At 41.2% G+C, this 24876-nt stretch overlaps 1 protein-coding gene across 1 annotated transcript in view; it reads left to right on the top strand.

Moving 5' to 3' along the window:
• Positions 1-24876, top strand: part of TTN (titin) — a 310226-nt gene that overhangs the window by 46632 nt on the left and 238718 nt on the right. The window contains exons 28-43 of the mRNA XM_084814765.1: positions 1529-1795; positions 1898-2170; positions 2653-2916; positions 3022-3282; positions 4426-4686; positions 5514-5777; positions 6374-6634; positions 6826-7086; positions 8211-8471; positions 9570-9711; positions 10890-11055; positions 13377-13608; positions 14571-14855; positions 14965-15090; positions 18140-18328; positions 20435-20806. Coding sequence (XP_084670891.1) covers positions 1529-1795; positions 1898-2170; positions 2653-2916; positions 3022-3282; positions 4426-4686; positions 5514-5777; positions 6374-6634; positions 6826-7086; positions 8211-8471; positions 9570-9711; positions 10890-11055; positions 13377-13608; positions 14571-14855; positions 14965-15090; positions 18140-18328; positions 20435-20806 — 3885 coding nt within the window. The remainder of the gene's footprint in view (positions 1-1528; positions 1796-1897; positions 2171-2652; positions 2917-3021; positions 3283-4425; positions 4687-5513; positions 5778-6373; positions 6635-6825; positions 7087-8210; positions 8472-9569; positions 9712-10889; positions 11056-13376; positions 13609-14570; positions 14856-14964; positions 15091-18139; positions 18329-20434; positions 20807-24876) is intronic.

The following is a 24876-nucleotide window of genomic DNA, read 5'->3' as shown; positions in this document are numbered from 1 at the left end:
AGGGCATCTCTACACCAGCCTAAAATCCTGCATTTAAAATGGGCCTTTCTGCTTCCGTTTTAAATGCAGGATCATGACGACTCCTTTTTTCATGTCCTTCCTTTCCCCCTGCCCCTGCCCCTCCTTCTCCCCCTATCAGAGTCTTCCATTATCTTTCATTGATCTCTCTCCTCTTCTTGATGCTTTTCGTCTCTTCACGGAGGGAACTCAGGCAGAACACAAGGGGGTAATTTGATAGCTCATTATCTGCGATCTATTTAAAAATGGAACAAAGGGCATTTAGTGCAGGAGACACCTTGGATGATCATGGCGTCATGTAAAGAGCCTGCAAACTTCCATGAAGGAGCAATCTCAATCACAGGATAAAAGCTCTGTGTGAAGGAGACCCTAGTCTTGGAAGGTTTGCAATGGCATAGTGAACGGAAATCTAGATTTTTAAAAATTTTATTTTATATTTATTTATTTTATTCACTACATTTGTATACTGCCCAATAGCCGAGGCTCTCTGGGCAGTTCAGAATGAATTAGATAAGTGTTGGAGTAATTAGATGACTGTTCTGATGCTATGGGTTCAACCCTAGCCAGTTGTACAATAGCTCATATTACTGACCCTCTATAAACCACTACAACACCTTGATTGTGAATCTGTATGCACATCTGCCTCCCTTTACATGTATCTTGACTAAAGTAGTGAACATGGGCTATGTGGCTGGTTCCATGACATAGGAGTGTATGAAAAGGCTGCCACCCACATGGTTCCTCTTACAGCAGGTTAAACGTGTGTTGGCAGTGATGCTCAGGCCCTTTGGAAATGTGTTGCTTGTGCAGGATGCGATACATGCTGTTAGAGGAAACATGGGGACATGGCATGTTCCTGGACCAGTGTGGAACTAACTCTGGTAGCAGCAGTCATTCTAGTCAAAGTACATGTACAGTGGGTTTTAGATAAAATCAATTTGGCTAGAAGAGGTGTTATTCTGAGTCTAGGGGGAGGGAGGAAGACTGCACCAGCCATCAGTATACTTCTGCATATCTGTATTTATTATAATTGTAAGCATAACATCCTAACTGTTCATTTCCTACATTTTAAAAGATTAGGGGCAGTATCCAACGAGGCTGTTGCACAAGCGGCCCCTCCTGCTGATCCCATTGCACAAGCGGGATCCCATTGCACAAATGGGATTATAGGAGATTTAAACACTTCCTATAGAAAGCCCAGAAACAATTGGGAAAGCTCATTTCTGGATCAGGAGAGGACAGTTGAGCTCCCTAATGGAAGTTCGGCTGACCTGCCCCATTACTGAAATGAGCATTTCTGCTTGTTTCTGATTGCTTCCGGAAGTGCTAAATCTCCATTGCACAAGTGGTGGATCTCGCTTGTGGAAGAGAATCAGCAGGGATGTGGCGCAGTACCCTGTTGGATACTGCCTCAAAACATTTTAAATTGTTTAATCCAGTTTCTAACAAAAATGTTGGAGTTTTCATAATCAATGGAATCACTTTCTGAGATGTTTGACTTTGGATGCAGGTGCTGTTATTGAGTTTCTTAAAGAACTGGAGGATATTGAAGTCCCAGAATCCTTCTCAGGGGAAATGGAATGTGAGGTTTCACCTGAAGATGTAGAAGGAAAATGGTATCATAACGATGTTGAACTCACACCCAATAATAAATATCTCATAACCTCACGCCGAGGTCGCCAAATCCTCACGATTAAGGATGTTGCCAAAGAAGACCAAGGAGAATACAGCTTTGTGGCAGATGGGAAAAAGACCTCCTGTAAACTGAAGATGAAGCGTAAGTCATTCCAGCGAAACAGTTGCTGCCTTCCAAAAATTTCATAGCCAGTGCTCCTGATCCTTGTTATTAACTTACTGTTTTTTATTTCATATTTCATAGCACGACCTGTCACTGTCCTTCAAGGTCTTGCTGATCAGAAGGTCTGTGAAGGTGACATTGTGCAACTTGAAGTGAAGCTTTCCCAAGAAAATGTTGAAGGGGTCTGGATGAAGGATGGGGTTGAAATTCAGCCAAGTGATCGTGTCCACATTGTGATAGACAAACAGTCTCATATGTTGTTAGTTGAAGATGTAACAAAAGAAGACAGTGGAGCGTATTCCTTTAACATCCCTAGTCTGCTTCTTTCAACTACTGGTCGTGTTACCGTCTATAGTAAGTGCTTGTCCATAGGAAGTCATACAACAAAAGGCATAATTAATTTGCATGAAATGTGGTGAAAATGGTTAGTGTATTTCATTTTTTGAAAAGGATAAATTCATTGAGGGTAAGTCTGTTTATAGCTATTAGCAGTATGATGGCTAAATGAATCTGTATGTACAGAGACAATGGGTTGTATCCAGCGTTAATCTAACTTAAGTCCCATTTATTTCAACGGGTGTACTCTAAGTAGGACTAACATTAGATACAACCCAGTATACCTCTGAATAGCAACAACAGCAGGGGATAGCTATGATGCACTCCTTATGACCATCCGAAAGCATTTGGGAATCTGTTATTTGAAATATTATACTAGTCTAGGATCTTGGTCTCAACTTCATAGATTCTTGCATACTGAAGTGAAATACTTATAGAAGAAATTCCTGGATGTTTTTTAATGGAAACTCTTTAAAGTGGTTCTTTTCTGTGATTTGCAGGTGTGGATATAATAATACCTCTAAAAGATGTCCATGCAGTTGAGGGCACAAAAGCCATTCTTGAATGCAAAATTTCAGTTCCGGATGTATCGACATCCAAGTGGTACCTAAATGATGAGCAGATAAAGCCTGATGACCGTGTCCAAGCAGTCTCCAAAGGCACTAAACAACGACTTGTGATTGCCAGGACATACGCATCAGATGAAGGACACTGTAAACTGGCTGTTGGCAAAGTTGAAACCAGCTGCAATCTCACAATTGAAAGTAAGTATTCCTCAAATATACAGGCTTTACTAAAATACATTCTGCTCGTGCAACAAAGTGGTAATGATAATTCAATACTACCAATGTACTTTTTTTAAAAAACAGAAATTCAGATTATTAAAGGACTTCATGATATCACCTGCACTGAAACGCAGAATGTAACCTTTGAAGTTGAGCTGTCCCATGCCAGGATTGATGTTGTGTGGCATTTTAAAGACCAGGAACTCAAAGCCAGCCCCAAGTACAAGATAGAGGCACATGGCACAATATATAAACTGACAGTAGTGAACATGATGAAGGACGATGAAGGAGAGTACACATTTTATGCTGGGGAGAAGAAGACCTCTGGGAGGCTGGTTGTAGCAGGTAAATGGTTTAGAATATATGACTGTTTTGGTTTTTCTTTAAGGTGAAATGCCCCATTGTTTACATATTTGTCAGTCCACTTCATCATTCATTCCACGGCCACAAGGTGAGGCCTGCAAAAAAGCATGATGAACTGAGGGGAGGGGGCTGGAAGAAAGTGATGCCAGGATGTTACATAAGAACATAAGAGGATCAGTCCAGCATTCTGTTCACACAGTGGCCAACCAGCTGTCAACCAGGAACGCACAAGCAGGGCATGAGTGCAACATCACCCTCCCACCCATGTTCTGTACTTTCTCTCTTCAACACCACTCAAATCTCTCTGAGGGGGCAGGGCATGCTTTGGGTAATTTCAAGTGGGTTGTAGTTTTACTTTGGATTTATTTATTTTGTTAGTTTTTTAAAATCATTTTCATTTTTCACTTTGTTTTCGTTTTCCATTGTTCTTGGTGGGAATAAATACAAAACTTCCCAAATTTATATAATAAAGTTTGACTTCAGGGAGAGTTGCATCATCTTTTATTTGGTCCCCCATGGAGACATGGGGAAGGAGAGCATCATCAGATCAATACAGTGTGTGACGCCTATAGAGTTCAGTATGGTTGTAATTCCTTTTTTCATGCTGATGCCAACTGTAGGAGCATAGTAGAAATCAATGCTCACAGAACTCTGGAGTGAACCACTCTCACGGGGCCATCTCTGCCTTATGGTCAGGGCCAGCCTTAGGCATTTTGCTGCCAGAGGCAAAGCAGCAAATGGTACCCCCACAGTCAAGGTACATAACACCCAAGACCAGCTAAGTTATTTTGGCACCACGGACAGAAACTCCCATGGGCATCTACCCACTTCCTGGTAGTAAAAATGCAACAATAATGAATCAAATGATTCACCATTTGCCAACCTTTCGTGACACTCAAAATCAGCTCAAAATCAGCTCAAAATCAGCTGCCTGAGGTGACCATCTCACTCTACCTGATGGTAGGCCAAGCCCTGTTTATGATAGCAGCAGTTCATTGGTTGCATGGACAGCAGCTACCACACCAGGAGCATCATGAAAATGGGCTATCAGTGAAGGCAATAGACAGTTAATCTGACTGAGGACACACACTGCAACTACAAGTTTTTACTTTGTTTTTCCCATAGGTGGTGCTATTTCAAAGCCCCTCACTGACCTAACTGTGGCCGAATCCCAGAAAGCTGTTTTTGAATGTGAAGTAACCAATCCAGAGTCTCAGGGCCAATGGATGAAGGATGGAAAACCACTTTCTAAGACAGATCACTTTAGAACCGAATCCGATGGTTTGAAAAGGAGACTTAGTATTCCAATCAGCAAACTTGATGATGCTGCTGAATATACCTTTCAAGTGGCATCTTCAAAAACATCTGCTAAGCTGAAAGTGGAAAGTGAGTAATCAATGAAAAAAATGCATCAATTCACACTGGCCTGATTGAAAATCTACTAAAATGGCTCTCTCTCTCTGAATGGTCCACTTAAGAATTTAGCAAAATATATTAAGAAGATAGAATCTGCTTGACTATCTAATGGCAGATTCCAGCAACGCAGTTGGCAGCCATACTCCAACATCTTTATTATAAACAAGTACTGGACTACTCTGAGATGGGACTGCGAATGTTATGTCTCACTTAATTCTTCTGAATCCCTCCTGAAATTAGCAGTGATTCTAGACACACTTACTCAGGAGTAAGCCCCATTGAACACAGTGGAACTTACTTCCGAGTAGACATGCATAGGAATGTATTGCCATTTCAGTCTTGCAACGTAACATTGTCAGTTCCCTCATGAATTCATAGGTGGAGTGGGGGATATTTATCGTAGCTTTACATTGGGCATGCCGTTAACATGCAACAGATGTATAAAATTTAAGTTTCTTTCTCTGAGTAGAAAGGAAAAATAATAATCTCAGCTACAACTATGTAATGAGATTAGTCAACACTGGAGCATAATCTGGCATGGATCCTGAGAAGTGCTGGTGGAAGGGGGTTGGTGGAAGGTGACTTTCCCACCCCCTCCTCCCCAGCAGTTGCCTCAGCAACCCAGAAATCTTCTCCACTGTAGCGACAAAAATCGGGCAGAGACATCTTCCATCAGAAGGAACAGAGGCATCTTCTGCCAACTTCCTTTCACTATACGTTACAAAGCCTATGTTTGTAATGTACAATGCAACATTAACCATTTTTATTTTCTTGTTTCCATACCATTTTTTAAACAGCTGTTAAGATCAAGAAGACACTGAAGAACCTGACTGTAACAGAAACACAAGATGCAGTATTTTCAGTGGAACTTACTCATCCTGATGTGAAAGGAGCTCAATGGATTAAAAATGGTGTTGAGCTGCATTCTAGTGACAAATATGAGATCAAGGTGGAGGGAACCGTCCACACACTGAAAGTCAAGAATTGTGGCGTAATCGATGAGTCCGTTTACAGCTTTAAACTGGGAAAGATAGGAGCCAATGCCAGGCTCCATGTTGAAAGTAAGTCAGCCTTCATATAAAAAGTCAGCTGGAGTGAATTTAAGGGAGTTGAAAGTGGTGTGACAAGAGGCATCATTCCCCACAGTGGGCATACTCATTCATTGTTTCCTAGGTTTTTGTGGTTTTTTAAGCTCTACAAAAGACTTGGAAAAATAATCTGTAAACAGAGATGGGACAAAGGAAAGAAGTGCACTTTCATGGGTAATGTAGTGTAGTGTGATGTAGTGGTTAGAGTATTGGACTGGTACTCAGGAGATCCAGGTTCTAGTCCCCACTCGGCCGTGAAGCTCACTGGATGATTTTGGACCCATCACCGACTCTCAGCCTAAACTACCTTACAGGGCTGTTGTGAGGATAAAACTGAGAGGAGGAGGAGGGTCATGTAAGCCACCTTGGGCTCCTTGCAGAAGGAAAAAGGGCAGGATATCAATGTAATAAATAAAAATAAAATATAATATAATGATGTCATCCCACACTACTTCCAGTTCTGAAAATCCAAGCCTATTATTTGTCTCCATCCTGGTGCCAGTAGTCCAGCCATAGTTGGAATAAAACTCAAACCAGTGACTAAACTTTTTTAAATTTCTTCTCTTAAGCTGTTAAGATCATCAAAAAACCAAAGGATGTGACCACTCTGGAGAATGCTGTCATTTCCTTTGAAGTGAGCGTGTCCCATGACACTGTCCCAGTCAAATGGTTCCACAAAAACGTTGAGCTCAAGCCAAGTGACAAATACAGACTGAGCTCTCAAAGGAAAGTTCACAAGCTGACATTGCAAAATATATCTCCTGCTGATGCTGGAGAATACACAGCAGTAGTGGGACAACTTGAATGTAAAGCAAAACTATTTGTGGAAAGTAAGTTTTTTAATTTAAATTATCTGTCTGTCTGTCTATCATCATCATTATTATTATTGTCTGTCTGTCTGTCTGTCTGTCTATCTATCTAATATCATGTGCCATTATCAAATGTCACACTGAAAGGAATCTATCTCATCATACCTGCTCAAGGACCATCTAATCTTAGTTTTAAAAATTATTTTCCACAGCTGTACACATTACAAAGACCATGAAAAATATTGAGGTTGCTGAGACCAAAACCGCCTCTTTTGAGTGTGAGGTATCTCATTTCAATGTACCCGCTGTGTGGCTGAAAAATGGAGTGGAAATTGAAATGAGTGAGAAATTTAAAATAGTCGTTCAGGGAAAACTCCATCAGCTCAACATCATGAACACCAGCACTGAGGATTCTGCCGAATACACATTTGTCTGTGGAAATGACAAAGTCAGCGCGACCCTGACTGTTAAACGTAAGCTTAAAATAGATAACAGCACAGAATGCTTGGTAGAAGTAGAGATAACATTGTAATATCAGAGCATTTTGTGCTCAGGAAGACCTGGCAAAAGATGTAAATTTGGGGGCTTAAAATTAAGCCCACCTACTTCCTTTGGGCATGGCACTATTGCAGTATCAATCTCTAGCCCGGTTTGCACATCACAACTACTACCCATGGGTTGTTTAAACCATGAGTCGTCATGAACAAGCAGGAGTGAGCAAGCATGCTGGTTCCTGCCTGCCTGTTCCCACCAAGTAATGCAGCATCCCTGGTTTGTTGATCACGATGTCTGAACGTGGAATTGTGGGTTTTTGGGGAAGAGACAACACAGAACTGTAAACCATGAACAAAACGTGGGTTAAAGCTCTGGATTGTGTCTCTCTCCCAACAATCCAGAATGCCTGGTTCAGACATCATGATCAAAAACCTAGGGCCAAAGTGTCCCTGGGATGTTTAGCTCCACTACTCATGGTTCAAACAACCCATGGGTAGTCATGACATGTGAACTGGGTTTCGCTATTACCAGCATATTCCTTAATTATTTAGGACCTTAGCTTTCCCTACCTTTTTGATGTGTAAAGAAAATGTGCTTGCTCTGTTTTACAAAGTTCTCTGATATTCCTATTTCCAAAAATGTGTGTATGAAAACAGCTAGCATGTTCTCTGGTTAGTCTGGATTGTGTAACGCTGATGTGGTGATGCTTAAGAGGCAGCTAGTGTGTAGATGAGGATCACTGTGGTATAGCAGCTAGCGCATGGGTTCAGAGGATGTGGGAAACCTGGGTTCAAATTCCTGCTTAGTTGTGCAGCTTACTGAGTGCCTGTGGACAAGTCATTCTCTCTTAACCTAGCTTTAACCTTAATAGGGTGGATGTAAAATTAAAATGCCACTCAGAGCTCCTGAGAGCTGAAGAACAGAGTAAAATGTAACAAACAAACAAACGCATAAATCAACCTGCCTTGGGGCAAGGAATGGAGACATTTGGCCTTTACATGATCCTGAATAATAATTTTGAGATGTTAGTAACATCCTGATAGATTATTTAAGCCAGGAACTTCTGAAGGAAGAATGAGCTTGTTATTTCATTTTTAAACAGCTATCCTGATTACATCCATGCTGAAAGACATCAATGCGGAAGAGAAAGATACAATAACCTTTGAAGTGACTGTCAATCATGAAGGCATTACATACAAATGGTTAAAGAATGGGGTGGAAATAAAATCAACGGACCGATGCCAGATCAGAACTAAGAGGCTTACACATTCCCTTTCGATAAGGAATGTACATTTTGGAGATGCAGCTGAATACAGTTTTGTTGCTGGAAAAGCCGCTTCAGCAGCCACTTTATATGTGGAAGGTATTTGTTTGCTTCATCTGTTTCAACTTAGCGCATGCTCACGCCAGCATCTTGGCCCATGGCAGCTAAAGAAAGAAGGCAGCCCACACTGAACTCCAGTTGCATCAACCCAAGCCAAGGACAGTCGCATGCATGCATCAGCCGCCATGCATGGAGTCCAGCCCTGGTTAAATTTAGGCATACTACTGCACATATATATTTGCCATTTGTGGTGTTGTGCCAACAGCCAATCCAGCATTTGGCAATAGTGAGATTGTGCAGATGAGATTGTTCTTGGCTTAATCTGCTATGAATGAGCCTTTTTCACCATGCAGGAAGCCCCTTTGCTCCTCCTTTCACATGTGCCATAATTAAACCAGGAAGCTTCCCATTAACAATAGTTCATTTGAACCAAGAAATTATGGACAGTGTAGTCAGAACAAGTTGGGTTATTAAACCAACCTCAAACCATGGCTAAAAATCCTGGCTTGTTCCAAAGCTGGTAACCATAGTTTTTTTGATTCAGACAAAACTGGAAACTACAGTTAATTAGACGTTAATGAATTCCTTCTTTCAAAATGTACATCGCCTGGTTCATAAATGCTTGATGCTGCTGAAAGTGAGTCAACAGGTATCACAGGCTGAGATAGTTATGTGAATAATAGCCCTTACAGAAAACTTGTTCTTTCAATTGTCTTAATCTGACTGCTGCTGTGTCTCAGTTTTTATTTTACTGAAATAATTTTATTGAAATGATTGCTTTTTAAATTATGTAACATTGGAGTTTTTAATGTCTATTTGTATTGTTGTAAACTGCCTTGGGTGCTAATGTGGAAAGGCAAAGTGGAAGTTAAATCAATAGCATGAAATCTGGTAGTGTCCGTTCACCGCAGAAGAACACTGACCAGTAGAGTAGATTCTCTTCCCACACCCCTGCAGCCCACCTCCCAATCTGCCCTGGAGAGTTGGGGGTCCTTCCAGAGCAGACTTGTGGGGCACAGTGGCCTAAAAGGGGAGGAGAGGACAGGAGCTCACACAACATTGATGTAGCCCATGAATATTAATCCTTCCAGTATGTAATATGTCACCCATCATGACAATATGCATTATGTTTTTTAGCTCGCCATATTGAATTTAGAAAACACATCAAAGACATTAAAGTTGTGGAGAAGAAAAGAGCTGTTTTTGAATGTGAAATCTCAGAACCTGACATTTCTGTTCAGTGGATGAAAGATGGGCAGGAGCTTCAGCTTGAGGAAAGGTAATTTGTTTTTGTTGCTTTTTTAAGGGAAGTCCTGGTTTGTCATGAGAGCTTGTGTGCTGCTAGTGACAACCATGCAGGACTTACCTGGATGGTGAAGAACATGAATTCAAATGTTGCTTGGTCAATCTGATTAGGTCATGTGCTAGCCATTAACTCTGTAATATGTTGGCCCTCAGACAAATCAACAATTATAGCTCCAGTAAGGGTACATATGATTGCTCCAATCTCTTTCCCATTACAGCTCCAGTCTCCATGAGCTTCAATGTATGCACATGCCTTGCTTGTTATGACTACTTTTCTCCTCTCAGTCTGGGGCAACTTCCTCCTTGTGATGAATGGGATACCCACATTTCACATAAGGACCGGCCCCACCATTAGGCAGAGTGATGCAGCTGCCTCAGGGACTTGATTTTGGGTGTTATGAAAGGGCAGCAAATTGTTAGTTACTTAATTTATTATTATTGTATTTTTACTTACAGGGAGAGGGACAAGTGCTTATGAGATGTTCTGCCTCTGGTGCCAAACCAACTTGACTAGCCTCATTACTTAATATCTTGACCTGGGGGAAGTGAAGCACTATTTGTTGCTCCACCTCAGGCAGCAAAATGTCTTGGGCCAGCCCTGACACCACCCATCACTTGCGTGGTGTAATGTCAGTCTTTGTTCATAGGTGATCAGTAAGATGACTCTTTGCCATAAGCAAGGAACAGTCACAATCCGAGAAAGAAAAAGTGGCTGCCATGCCTAAGGTGGTCTTGTGCATCAGTCCCCATTAGAGCATAAAGGTGTTAGTGTGCTCACTTGTCGTAGGTAGCAACTGGTTGTGGTGTCTCTATGCTCATGATGGAGTGGGATCCTCACTTAATCCTATGATGTAGCGAACTACCAAGAATTATTTACCTTTCCATGGATCTTTTATTTGTGTGCCACAAAAAGGAATGCACTAGGAGGAGATAATGAAACTTACCATTTTATACCTCATTGAAAGATGTATGGATAGACAGCATACACTTTGAGAATAAGAGTGTAACCTACTGGGATGGGGAAGGAGTTGGGAGGAGAGAATGATCATGTGACTCCAAAACAGGTATAGAAAAGAAATCCCTATTTGGAAACCACACCATCTATATTGTATCTGTTTTTCCCTAAATTTTCTTTATTTGGATTCTTTTTAGAATGAAAGTTCAAAGGGAAAGATTTGTTCATCGTCTTCTGATTACTTCCACAAAGATGTCTGATTCTGGGAAGTACACAGTAGTAGCAGGAGGCAATATGTCCAGTGCCAATTTGATAGTGGAAGGGCGTGATGTTCGCATCAGAAGCCTCCAAAAAGAAGTTCAGGTATAGCACTTCCTAGTGTTTGATAAGCAGTATGACAGACCAGCATTTGATAACAGAAATTGCGATGTTACACACAAAAATATCAATGCTAACAATTTGCGGAGAAGCTTTGATACCATCAAGGTTTCAAAAAAGAATGTTCCAGTATGCTAACATGTAGCTACAATTTGTTCAAAGCTTGTCTCTCAGGTCTTATTCAGTATAAATCTTAAATGTATAATCCTGACATTCTGCCATTTTCAAAATTTACACAAATCATTATGTCCGCATGCCTAAGACTGTGCACAGCCATGAGGGCAAGAGTTGCTTACCTGAACTGAGAGTTGCTGCTTTTTAAAATGAACAGTGGCTTGTCTTTTGAGAAGTAGGCATTGCTGCACACAGAAAGCAAAACTCTGCTTGTTCACAGTGTTTTCTCTCACATATTTGTTGTCCCTTTAGATAAGTGTAATACTCTACAAAATACTTTGTATAGAACTAAATTCCCCCTTCTCAATTAATTCAAATCTGTTAATGCCAGTGAAGACAAGGAAACCTTACAGCTCCGGTGAAAAATGTTCAGGCGCTGACAAAATTATATTTTGAAAACCCTCTTATTTCCCAAGTGTGAATACTGTGAGGATCTGGCAATATTATCGCTTAGTTGGTACTTGAAGACTCATGTAGTACAGGTGCAGTTGATCCTTTTCATGTCATTAACCTATCATCCTGATCCAGTGGAGGCTGGTGGTTCTGATTGCGGTGGGGCTGTAAATCCATTCTAGGTTTCAGTCAGAACCAGCCAGAACTCTAAAGGAGCTGTCCAAGGCACTGAACCCTATCCCCAAAATAGGTTCAGTACCTTTGATAGCTCCTTTAGAGTTCTGGCTGGTTCTGACTGAAACTCAGAATGGATTCACAGCCCTACCGAAATCGGAGCCACCAGCCTACACTGTCCTGATGTAGAGTTTCTTGTGCATGATGATGTGCTCTGCCATCCATTTTGATATATAATATCAAAATATATATGTTTGTAAACTAAAAGAAAAAGAAAACTTCAAAAACAGCCCAACATCAACCTATGCTCAGAGACATTTAGGAACTCTTGAATGTTGAGACTGTCAGTTCAAACAATGAAAAGAAATAGAAAGGAGGGAGGGAGGGAGGGAGGGAGGGAGGGAGGGAGGGGGGTTGGAGAGATTGGACTGCTTGAGCCTCTATCAGCTTATAACATCTTGGAGGTGGGAATTAGGCTCAGGTGGGGGAGGGGGGATATACAGCATGAAGGGGGGGAAATTCCTCAGGGTATACACACAGCATGAGTTCAGAAAAACCCCGTTGTGCTCCATATGGTGAGGTCAGGAGAAGAGATGAACAAAGAAGACCTTTTCCCTTTCCCAGTCTCCAGACACCCCTGCTCCGCAAGCCCCACACATTGCTAGAAGGCTATATTTCGGGCTAGTTGGAGCCCTGACCAGGAGCATTCTGCTGGGGGAACAGGTTGGGGGTACACTGGGCTTGGGGATACACTGCAACAGTTTGTGGCAGGTCCCCACTTATTCTTTCTAATACCAAAGGGGGTGGAAGTAAAACTATAGCCCCATTTAAGGCATTCTCTCCTATGCAATCACTGTTGTGTTAGGAAGCAGAGTGGGACATGCTCATTTGCTCTGCCCCTTCTATCACTTCCCCCCCTTCCCTGCACTGGAGGAGGAAGATCTGCAGCAGGGCCTGCTCCCTGTGCAGTCGAGACCCCTGTGTGGTCAGGACTCTAAACTGTGCGGGGCCTCACACACAGAGAGCAGGTTCCCCCCGTCAGCACTTCTGCCTCCCACACGTGGAAGGTGGCAGGGATGGACAATGGGGACACAAGAGAGCTGGAAGGGCCAGTGAGCATAGCCCACAAAGTTGTGACCACGTGAGGGCAAACGCCCAAGCAGGGCTGGAAACTCTGCCACGTGCAAGTCCTGAAAAGCGCTACAAGGCTTCTATTGCGGACAGGCTGGAGCCCTGGGCAAAAGCAGAACCATTAAGGCTGGGGATTCCCAACCACGTTTTGTTGCGCGTCTCTACTTGTGTTCTCAAATAGGAAATTATAAAATGAGAGGTGAAGTATATGACTGGGTCTCCACAGTCCTTTTCAGCACCAGTACTTGTTTTGTTTGGTTGCGCGGTACAGAAAATAATGGATTTATTTTACCCTATGTGATGCCTGGAATAGACCGGTTTCATTTCCATTTCTCTGAGAATTGGAAAGTGCCTTTTCTATCGTTTTCATTGAGGAGGAAACAAGTGTTATAAAATTAATATATAATAGTTATTTTGCTTCTGTTTACTGATAGGTCATTGAGAGACAGCGAGCTGTAGTGGAATTTGAGGTCAATGAAGATGACATTGATGCTCGCTGGTATAAGGATGGCATTGAGATCAACTTCCAGATTGAGGAAAGGTATCATTATGTGGTGGAAAGGAGAGTCCATCGGATGACCATCACTGAAACCAGTTATACAGATGCTGGAGAATACACCTTTTTAGCTGGAAAAAACAGGAGCTCCATTACTCTCCGTGTGAATGGTATGTCATGTGTAAAGATTTATTTTGCTTTTTATTGGATTTTTAATCCATCTTCTCTGTGAGAACAACTTGAAGCCACGTATATAAAGATACTGAGGTTCACTGGCTCATGTGTGTCTCAGAATAGTTAGGTACTTCCTGATGGGTTAGGCCCCTGCGCACAGGTGAAGTCCAAGACACCTCAGTTATTATTCATATCTGAAAATGAAGTATTTGTGTTTCTATCAATCCAAAAAGGGGACTCAAAATGCTCCCCCAAATGGTAAAAGCTTGGGCACACAAGTAGCCCAAGACACTCTGATAAACTTTGAAAATTGGCATTTTAATATCTAAGTGTCAAAGCTAGAACATAAAAGAGTCTGACATTCCAACACAGAGCTAACCAAACAGCATGTGGGGTATTTTCCCTAGTATTGCTTTATATTTCTTACCTCATTTATCCTCTGGAGAACGTTATGACTGAGGCGAAGCTGCAAGCTAGGGCTGGACAACATGCTTAGAAAAAGCATGTGATATTAGTCCCATATTGGGGTGCCTTATGTTTGTGCCCATATTAGGGTGTCCTATGTTTGAATGTCCCCACATCCAAATCTCTCTGCCCATTGAAAACTATCATGTCAGGATAAAAGGTTCTATCCTAGTCTTCTTCCTGATGAGCTTGTTTCCTACATGCAAGATTTTTTTTAATGTGGTGGAAGGTTCAGACATGCAACACCTCCTTGCAGTCCATGAGGTTAATATGTACATGCGGAAACAGAGTCTTCCAGGAGTGCCTGTTGAGTTTTATTGCTGAGCTATTATTTTCTGATTAGAAACTAGCTCTTTCACATCCAAATCCAATTTCCTTGCCCCCATGCCTAATTGGCTATAGGTCCTTAACCAACTGATAACAAATATGTTTAGCAGAGCAAGGGAGAAATGGAATAGAAAATGTTTAGATTATTTCGTGTTTTCATGTACAGCTCCAGAGCCACCCCAAATCGTAAAGGAGCTTCAGCCAGTCACCGTGGAGTCTGGGAAACCAGCCCGTTTCTGTGCTGTAGTGTCAGGCAGACCTCAGCCAAAGGTCTCATGGTACAAAGATGAACAGCCTCTTTCTCCAGGCTTTAAGGTCAAGTTCCTTCATGACGCCCAAGTATACACTCTGTTGCTGATTGAGACTTTCCCTGAAGATGCTGCCATCTACACAATAGAAGCAAAGAATGACTATGGCGTTGCCATCTCTTCAGCATCCCTTTCGGTGGAAGGCAAGCTCTCCCAGCCCTCTCAAGCGTTTTTGAAAATGGTGTTGTCATTATTTTGTTATGTGTGCTCTTCCATGGAGGCTAATAATCACTTTTTGGTCTTTTTCTTTAGTCCCAGAAGTTATTTCTCCTGATGTAGAAGTGCCTGTTTACCCACCTACTATTATCACACCACTGCGTGATGCTCTTACTTCTGAGGGACAGCCTACTTACTTTCAGTGCAGAGTTACAGGGACAGGTTAGTTTAACAAAATTGCATAAAGAGTTGTGCTTCTTGATCAACTGATACACATCAGATGACAAAAAAGGTCCAGGTACAGAAGCCAGTGTAGATTCAGTTGTGTGTGTGTGTGTGTGTGTGCGCGCGCGCGCGTGCGTACAGTGAAGACTGGTGGCTCCAATGTCAGTGGGACAATGAATCTGCTCCGGGTTTCAGTCAGAACTCTAAAGGAGCTATCCAAGGTGCAAAGCACCTTGGATAGCTCCTTTAGAGTTCTGGCTGGTTCTGGCTGAAACCCAGAGCGGATTTCACACACACACACACACACACACACACACACAGAGTGTTGACCAACTAAAACAGTATTAGCCAGTAATAAAATAACCTTCACCACGCTACCGCTGGCTAAGAAGTCCCATCATTAAAGGCTTCTTTCTGCAATGCTAAACATTGTAAGAATCACAGGCTCAATCCTTCTTCCCTGTTGAATTCAAAAAGGCATTTTGCCATGCTTTCTTGATTTTTGACATTTGAAAATATGTCAGTGCAGTGACATATCAGAGCTTTAGAGAACTGCATATAATGAGGGTGTGAGCGCTGTGTTAAATGAGCATGTAAAATGAACAAAGCCTCTGGTGTCACCTGCTGACACAGCATTGTCTTCAAAAGTTATATGTAATTAAATTTTCCTTTATTGCAACTGAGTGACAATTGCCATCCAACAGCATCTGGTAGGCTATTAATTGCCCACCCCTGCTTTGGCCATATTATTGTTAAAAGTATTTACATTACTCCTGTACATTATCAAAAGAGTTATATGTATACATACAGTAAATTTGGTTGATCCAGACATTCAAATAATTGGAGTCCAGAAAATGAAGGTCCTGTTTAATTATAACAGGAAAACAGAGAATTAATTACAATAGGAAAGAATAAAGTGCCATGCCATAATTTTAAAACTTTCAGTATTACTGTAAATGTTCATCTTTTATATAAAAGCACTCATTAGTCTTTTTAATTCCCTGAAGAGTGGTGACCTTAATGAAACCCACACAGTATTTCCCTCCTGCATTTTTAAAAAAAAATCTGGATTGGGTATAGATATTCCATTTTTAAATTATATAAATTCAATGAATAGTGGCTTGGAATGAATAGTGAAATGTATTCCTAAAAATGTGACTTTTAAAATTATTTGTCTACAGTCCATCTGCTCAATAGACAGGGCTCAATAGAGCCCGTTTCCCCCCCTCCCCCAACCCTACAACATGCATAGACCTCTCATTCCCCTAATTTTAATAACTACAGAAAAAAATCTGATCTTTTGGGGGTTTTTTTAAATCATGTAGGAGTTTACACTGAAAACATTGGCATATTCATTACAACTATGCAAAGGATGTCACAATAATGTTTGTACGTATGCTCACATGGGTATATTTACCATTTTGATGTGCATGTTGAAGGCCTGAAATATCTTTTTCTGAACATACAATGTGGAGTTGTTCTTTGGCACTCCCACTCTTTGTGTATTGTCCATGAATGTATTTGCATATCCTCAGATGCAGCAGGAAAGTATCACTATATTAGCTAAATGCTATGTTACAGGATGGCAAGATATATATTTTACATGTCTTCCATTGTCCTTTATTTGGTACATTTAACTTTTTAAAGTGTATTATGATGTTTTTACACCTTATCTGAATACCACAGTACAATACACATTTTAGAAAATGTGGATATCAATTCAAATCAAGAAAAATATGGATAATCTCAAATTATATGGGTCTACTTTTTAATTACATTTTTATATACTGCCCCATAGCCAAAGCTCTCTGGACAATTCACAATAATTAAGATCGAGACATCTGCAACGTAAATTCCTACACCGAAACCCTTTGCACAACCCTTTGCAATCCTACAAAGCTATGGGCTAGTGTAACTTAGGGCATAATCCTATCAGTTGCGCTCTGGGGATTCGGAAGCCCCCAAACTCAGAGGCATACGAGTATCCAATGCAAAGGAGGAGGCACCTTGTGCCTGCCTCTCTGCATTTTAGCTAGATGGGCAATTTTGTCCATCTAGCAGAGCCTTCAGGGAGGAGGAGGGAAGGAGACTGGGGCAGCCATAGGAAAGATCCTAGGACTGCTGCCCCGGTCCCTTCCTCTCCCCTCCCCCAGCAGCGCCCCCTTCTCCCCATCTCCGTGCTCCATTTTATGAGTGTGGAGAAGCAGCTGGTGTGGTTCTCTCCATGCCAGCTACAAGGGGGAGGGGCAGGAAGCATGGAGCCAGGAAACTGAAAAATCCTATGTCCCCCAGACACTGTTTAGGGGAGATAGAATTGTTCCCTGAATGTCCCTGATAGGTTAACCATAGTAAAAGAATCAGGAACAGTCCATGCCACTGTGAGCTTCCAAACTGCACCCCTTTCCCTTTGCCTGCCTATTGGTAAGTATGTGCAATGAATAAACTCCAGTTGTATTGCACATATGAAGTAACAGAGTGGGGAAGCTCCTCTTTGCATGGAGCTCTCTTTTAGATTTGGATCACAGATCATCTCTGTGTCTTGTTAGAACCAGCCCTTGTTCTCCTCTGCTACTCCCTAATATCCAAAGCTACCAGTCTCCACAGTGGAGGCATCCTATATGACAACACCATAAACCCTAGAGTTGTTCATTTTTCATGCTCACTGAAATTTTGGATATAATGGAAGAAAGACAGGCAACACAGTCTTTGGTTCACGCTCACTGTCAACACAGAGGGCAAAGCGATACATGCCTCCCTCTGTAACATTTTAACCAGATTTATCTGCATCATTTCCTTGCTTCTTGGGACTATGCATGTGACCGCTGCTGGCAGGAGTGATGGAGCACGGATTAGTCTGACTAAATGTTACAGGAAAGGGGGAAGTACTCAATATGGGGTTGTCATGTCAAATATCACTTTAGTTGATTCCAACCTCAGAAACATTACCAAGGTCCCAATTGTTTCAACAATTTGCCCACCGAGCGTGATACTATACAATTTAAATGCATACTTATTTTTTTCATTTTGTTTATTTTTATTTGAGCAGACCTCAAAGTAGCTTGGTATAGCAAAGACAAAGAAATCAAGCCATCCCGCTTCTTTAGGATGACTCAGTTTGAAGACACCTTCCGACTGGAGATTGCAGAAGCTTATCCAGAAGATGAAGGCATTTACACCTTTGTTGCCAGCAATTCTGTAGGCCAGGTGTCAAGTACAGCTACACTGAAGCTGGAAGGTACAGTGGGCTGTCTAAACAGAAACTCTTCAGTTTTGCATGTGTTTTATCATTAATATTATTTCTTAAACCTACATGTAATTGTCCGTCACATCAGCGTCTTTTAACTCAAATAATCAATCCCATTGTCTGATGTTCACAATGTCTTCTTAATCTCCACAGTATAAATTCTGCACAACATCATTTCACATCCGTCCGGTGTTCCATACCTTTCACCTTTCCATTCTGTTTCCAATAAGCATTTAGCATGCACCAACAAGACAGAGAAAAAATCCTCTCTAACATAAACAAATTCCCACCATTTATTTATTTTTAATGCCAAAGACCTTTTGATTGAATGGAGGAAAAGACCAGGATCCAAAGAACCATGCAACCAGCTTAATATGCCAGGTGGGGATTTGGTCTGATCTTTCGCCAACTGCACCACTACCCCCCTACCCATCCAACCACCTCGTTGCTGTGGCATGCCGCTTCGATACTGAGGCCAGAAATATATATGGATGGTACTAGTGGAGGCTGGTGGCTCTGATGTCAGTGGGGCTGTGAGGGTTTCAGTCAGAAGCAGTCAGAATTCTAAAGGAGTCATCCAAGGTGCTGAACTCTATCCTGAAAATAGGTTCAGCACTTTAGATAACTCCGTTAGCACTTTGACTGAAATCCAGAGCGGCTTCACGGCCCCACTGACATTGGAGCCACCAGCCTCTACTGGATGGTACAGTACAGCAGGAGCTGGCATTTGCTAACAGGCAGCAGCCCAGAGGCTCCTTCTCTTCTGAACATCTTTCAAAACTCACTATAAAACTCATTACAAAGTGGGGATATTCACTACAAAGTGATGTCACTTCAAGAGTTTTGCATCCATATATGTTACAGAGGAGAGAAGAGGAGAAGAGGTAGGACTGGTTTTGGTTGCAGCTGTGCCTATCTAGGTCTGGCCTGGGGAAAATTTAAAAAGCAGTTTGTGATTTGGCATGATAAGCGAATCTGTCTGTCTTCAGTCTGTCTCCACTTTCACATGTGTTCACCCATAATTCTGCTCCATTGTCACATTAATCTGCATATTTTAAAAAAATCTCAAATACGTATTTACATATTTACATACCTATTTGAATACATATTTAAATGTATATTTTCTCTCTCAAAGTATTAATCTAAATATGTATTTTGTCTCAAATATGTATCTAAATGCATATTTTGATGCATTTAAACTGCCAAGAACTGCAATGCAACATTCAGAGAAGTGTGAAATGCAGCGAAGACCTGATCCACTTGTTACTCTGAGAGGTGTGGATCATGTCATCTCACATAAGAACCTGCAAAGAGCAAATTCCTCTTTGGAGAATCCCAAATATAGCACGGAGAACTGCTATTCAGAGAATGAAATTCAAATGTTCCAAATTGCAATGCCCAAGCCACTGGGAATGTCTACAGTAGCTCTTTGGATCCCAGCCAAGATGTCTCAGGGGGCACAAACCTATGCATGTTTAGACAGGAAAGAAGTCCTACAACTCCCAGCATTGTCATGCTGTATGGGGAATGTTGGGAGTTATAGTACTTTTTTTTTCTTTCTAAACATGCATAGATTGCACCCCTAATGTCTTAAACCCATAAAATAGTTAGGCATTGTTAATATTGTTGAAATTGTGCTTACGTATGAAAGAGGAGAGCGTCATACAATGAAAGTAGCAAGGAATGCCCGCAAATGCATACATTAACACCCCAATACATTTTAAAACACAAAGAAGAGTCCAAGACTAGCTGTACAATTAATTTTGGGGGCTGTTTCTCAGGCTGATGTATCTACAATTATTTGAAATATCTGTAGCATATCTCAGACCCTAGGAATTGAATTCACTCACATGATGCCAATTCAAATTTCAATATTTGTGAAAGGAAACAATTATTCTGATTTGAGGCATGAGCTTGAAAAGGTGTATCTAAATGTTTTATTTTCTATTCTGCTTGCATCAGAACTTAAACATTGTCACTAGGGAAAGAAAGAGTGTAGAAATGCCAGTTTAAAAGAAAGGAAGACATGCAGGACTGCAAGAGAAGGTTGACTGGTGTACAGGGAAAGAAATTAAAAGTTGGCATGCTTCTTTTCAGGGTTTAAGTTTGAAGAAGTTACCTCATATACCGAAAGGCATGTTTCTTCGTCTGTTTCCATTAAGAAGGAACCCGTTGGCCAAAGGCCCATCTTTATCCATCCCATTTCAAGCTGTAGCGTATGCAGCGGGGAAACAGTCAGATTTCAAGCCAGGGTTTCTGCCATGCCAAAACCAGAAATCCTCTGGTTTCATAAGCAACAGCTAATGTTGCCAACCAAAGACATAGTTTTCCATTTTGATGAGTCTACAGGCACAGCCATATTGATAATAGTAGATGCTTTCTCAGAACATGCCGGGCAGTACTCTTGCAAAGCAAGAAATAGTGCTGGAGATGCAACTTGCACAGCTACACTTACAGTGACTGCTGAAGGTAAAGCCCCATTTTTGTTCTTAGGGATTCAGTTTGTTGCATAAGACACACTTTCTACACTGTGACTAATCACCTTCTTTTCCTCATTTCACATTTTTCTTTAGAATTAGCAGTACCATCACTAATGTGGATAGTCCTAGCAGTAACCCAGTAAACCACTCTTGTTTCTTGTATTTTCAAGTGTCCTACCATGTAGAACTTGCATCCTAGTTCTATAGCTTAGATAGTCCAGATGTTATAGACTAAACAAATGCACACTTCCACACAGTCAGTTGTTGGCAGTTCATAGCATTCTCTGAGGTTTGCTCTACTCGGTTTTAAATGGGAACTAAGGGACAGGACATAACAACAAACGTTCTGTCGGGGTATCACAAATACCTTCAACTGCCACGGACAATCGCAGAGAAAAGAAGAGACAAATATCTACCACACATTACCATCATGAGCACACTTCATTTTTCATCCATCATTGTGGCTGGATTTTCTTTATGTATTATGCTGACTATTGAGGGTGCCCTTAATGAATGCACCTGGCATGCTAGGCTTTCAAAGGAAGATGACGTATTTCATTCTCATCATCTATAACATATAGTTTTGTTTTTAACTAGGTCCCATTGAAGTGCATTAGGTATTAATCAAATGTTTTGTTACTTGATTACACAGTGCAAGCCTTAGATAGGCAAAGTTCTGGGAAAGATGTAAGAGAGTCTGTCCAGGCAAAATCAGAAGTGCATATTGCTTCCCCTTTTGCAAAGAAGGAAACCAAAGTTTATGTAAAAGAAATTAAATCCGTGCAAGAGCCATCACAGGAAATGGCTGTGCAGGCCTTTGAACGTATTTCTGGAACTTCCACTGTGAAAGCTGGAGTTGGGAAAGAAGCAGAAACTCTTCATACTACAGCCATTACACAGAATTCAGAAAGTACCATGGTGTCTACGACCTCAATTCAACTCCTGAGAGAGACTCCACCAAAGATTCTTCTGAAGCTTCACGATCTCACTGTGAGATGTGGCGATACTGCTCAGTTTATGTGTGCTTTGGAAAGTGAGAACTTTTCTGTCATTTTGTGGTCCCATGAAGGAGGAACAATACAAGAGTCTGAACGAATAAGGCTGTCCCAAAATGGAAGTGTTCTTTTCCTCACCATTCTTAATGTCCAGCTTTTAGATCAAGGATTGTACAGCTGTACTATTCGTAATGACCACGGAGAAGTAACAACAGCTGCTATACTAACCATAGAAGGTGGTTATTCTGATTGTTAACGTTGTATGACTTATCTCATTTCATTCTCATCATCACCACCTATGGCTTCAGTGCTAGTAATCAATTTAAAGTAATAATTTTCAGCCCCACCTACCCATGACCCGCCTACATTTAGGGCTCTATTCATCAATTACTCATGTGTACAGGTAATCTGTGTAACTTGCCTAAGGTGGGTTTTATGCCCCTTCTCACTGTTCTCAGCAAGTTACAGAGCTGTTGGGTTCATTTCCAAAAGTAAGAATTAGTCAGTTTGCAGTGAAATATTGAATTGATTTGAAACTGTCCTGTTTTTCAAAGGGAAGAACAGGAAATATTGGGCAAAATCCAACATAAGTGCTACTTAGGGTAGACCTATTGAAATGAATGGGACATAAGTTAGTTGTGAGCAACTTAAGTTCCATTCATTTCAATGAGTCTACTCTAAGTAGCACTTAAGTTGGATTTTACCCTTTTTTTACAGTTAATTCTGATTTGTTAGCTGTCATTTTTGGAAAAGCTTTAAACAAAACAAAACAAAAAAACCCAGCAGCACCTTCAGTCTAGGCTACTCCACTTTAAGCCAGCCTTCCCCAACCTGATACTCTCCAGATGTTTTGGAGTTCATTTCCCAACATTCCCAGCCTGCAGGGCCAATGGTCAGAAATGCTGGAGTTGTAGTTGAAAAATCCAGAGGGCACCAAGTTTGTCAAGATGCCTTAAGCAGATACTGACTGTAATTAACACAGTTATTCTCTGAAGTATGTGATAATATACAGCTTGCTCTAGAAAACAGACACTTTTTGTGTTAATGCCTATACAGATTTTTTTCTATAATCAGAATTTCACATATTGTTTCACTTTTTATTGACCACACCAATTTGTTATTTGTAAAAGTAAGCAAATGTGCCAGTTGGCCTTCCTTTCCATTCTATTCCACATCAGATGGTGGATGCTACAAATTGTGCCATGCCTAATTTTGTTGGATCTTCACTCCCTTTACGTACATTAACCCTATGGGGTTTCTACCTGTTAGAAGGAAGCCTCCGATCTCAGAGGCTTCCATGTATCCAGTGTCCTGCTGGGCTGCTGCTGACAGGACAGGAGGAGTGACAGAGATTATTTTTGTCTGTCCATCCTCTTTTTTTTTTGCCTTTTCCCTCAAGAATAACTTCTGAGCCCATCTAGAGGAGCTGCACTGCTGGGAGCATGGCTGGGGCTGGAGAGGCCATAGGAATTTTCATATCCTGGGAGATGGATGGATGGGATCTTGGAATGCCCTTCTCAAAGTTACAGCCATGACTATGGCTTCAGGAGCCATGAAAAATCCTATGGTCCCTGGGATGCTTCCAGGGACCATAGGATTGTACCCTAACTGTCTTAAAAGGGGGGGGGGGGTTCTTCAGCTCTGGTACTTCCTCCTTGCCCTTGAACACGGATTTGTTCTTCTTCTGAAGACTGAGAATGCTTTTGGTTCTATTCCCATTACTCATGGCATGGAAACAGCTGCACTATTAGAAGAGCAGGAACATCAACTTGAAAGCAAACCAGTGCCAAGGAATTTCTGGTTTTGTCCCATTTACTTTGCTTTTTACAAACTGGTGGATTTCTTGACTTTTCCACACCAAACCTTTGCATCTGCAGCTGCCTTTCTAGACAACAATGAAGAAATCTTGACTAAAACAGAAGCTGTATTTGTAAAAATCAACCAGTCTAATTCCTCTAGTGTCAATGGCACAAATCTTATGGATCTAATTGCAACCTGGCGTGAATAGAGCCCTTAAATGCAGACCAGAAAAGTAAAAACCTTAATATTCTATCGTTTTTGCACTAACATGCTGAACATTCTTTTTACCACACTAATGGCTTTTTATACTTTTTTTTTGTAAATATAGATTTTGATTGCTGCAAAACATCTAATCTTATCCTAACTTTATTCTTACCTAGCTAAAGAAGCACAAGCCAGAACAGTAACAAAAATTACCCTTGAATCAGATATTAAAAGCATAAAAACAGTCAAAGAGCCTCAGATTAAAACAGCCTATGAATACAAACAAGAGACTTCTTCCACGGAAGTGTCAAGCATCTCAGCATCTTCAGCTGGAAAGATACAGAACAGCGAGAAACAAAGGATCAGAGACCACTACCCTGATGTTGTGCCCTGTAAAGACGTCGTAGAAACTGGTGCCACCATACCAGTCTTCCTTGAAACTCTGGCCCCAGAAACCTTTGTAAAAGAAGGAGATGATGTCTCGCTTTTCTGTGTAATCAAGGGTGTACCTACACCTTGTGTCATCTGGCTGTATAACCAGCTAATAGTTGAGGAATCTGCACTGTGTTTTATAAGGCATGATGGTCCTCTGTGCAGTTTAAAATTACTGAAAGTTAATGAGAATCAGAGGGGTATATACAAGTGCAGAATAATTAATTCTGCGGGACAAGCCGAGTGCAGCACACATCTGAGAGTGACAGGTTGGCAACTGCATGTTCCTTCCATATACAACTTCTTTCTGCATACCACCATTGCATTGAAACCTGTTTGATCCTCAGTACGTGATAAACGACTGTGGATGGCTGAATATTTTCCTCACAGTGTTAAAGGCATGTTAAAGGCATGTTGAATTACCCCACCCCAAAAAATGAGAAAAAAAAGAAGCCCTTTTAAAATGCTGTGGAAAAAAATAGACAATACTCTAGCATCCTTCCACTTTTTCTTTTAGACCTATCAAGCATTTCCTGGCATGTATGTGTATGTATGTTTGCGTGAATTTTTCTATCAATGCATCATAAACGAAAGCTTTGTTCTCCCACAATACTTCATGTTTCATCCA

Source organism: Heloderma suspectum, chromosome 1 (genome assembly GCF_057233095.1).
Source record: "Heloderma suspectum isolate Gila_16-S chromosome 1, 16-S_ref, whole genome shotgun sequence".
Classification (NCBI taxonomy): domain Eukaryota; kingdom Metazoa; phylum Chordata; class Lepidosauria; order Squamata; family Helodermatidae; genus Heloderma; species Heloderma suspectum.
This window is presented reverse-complemented; position numbering and strand designations above follow the sequence as displayed.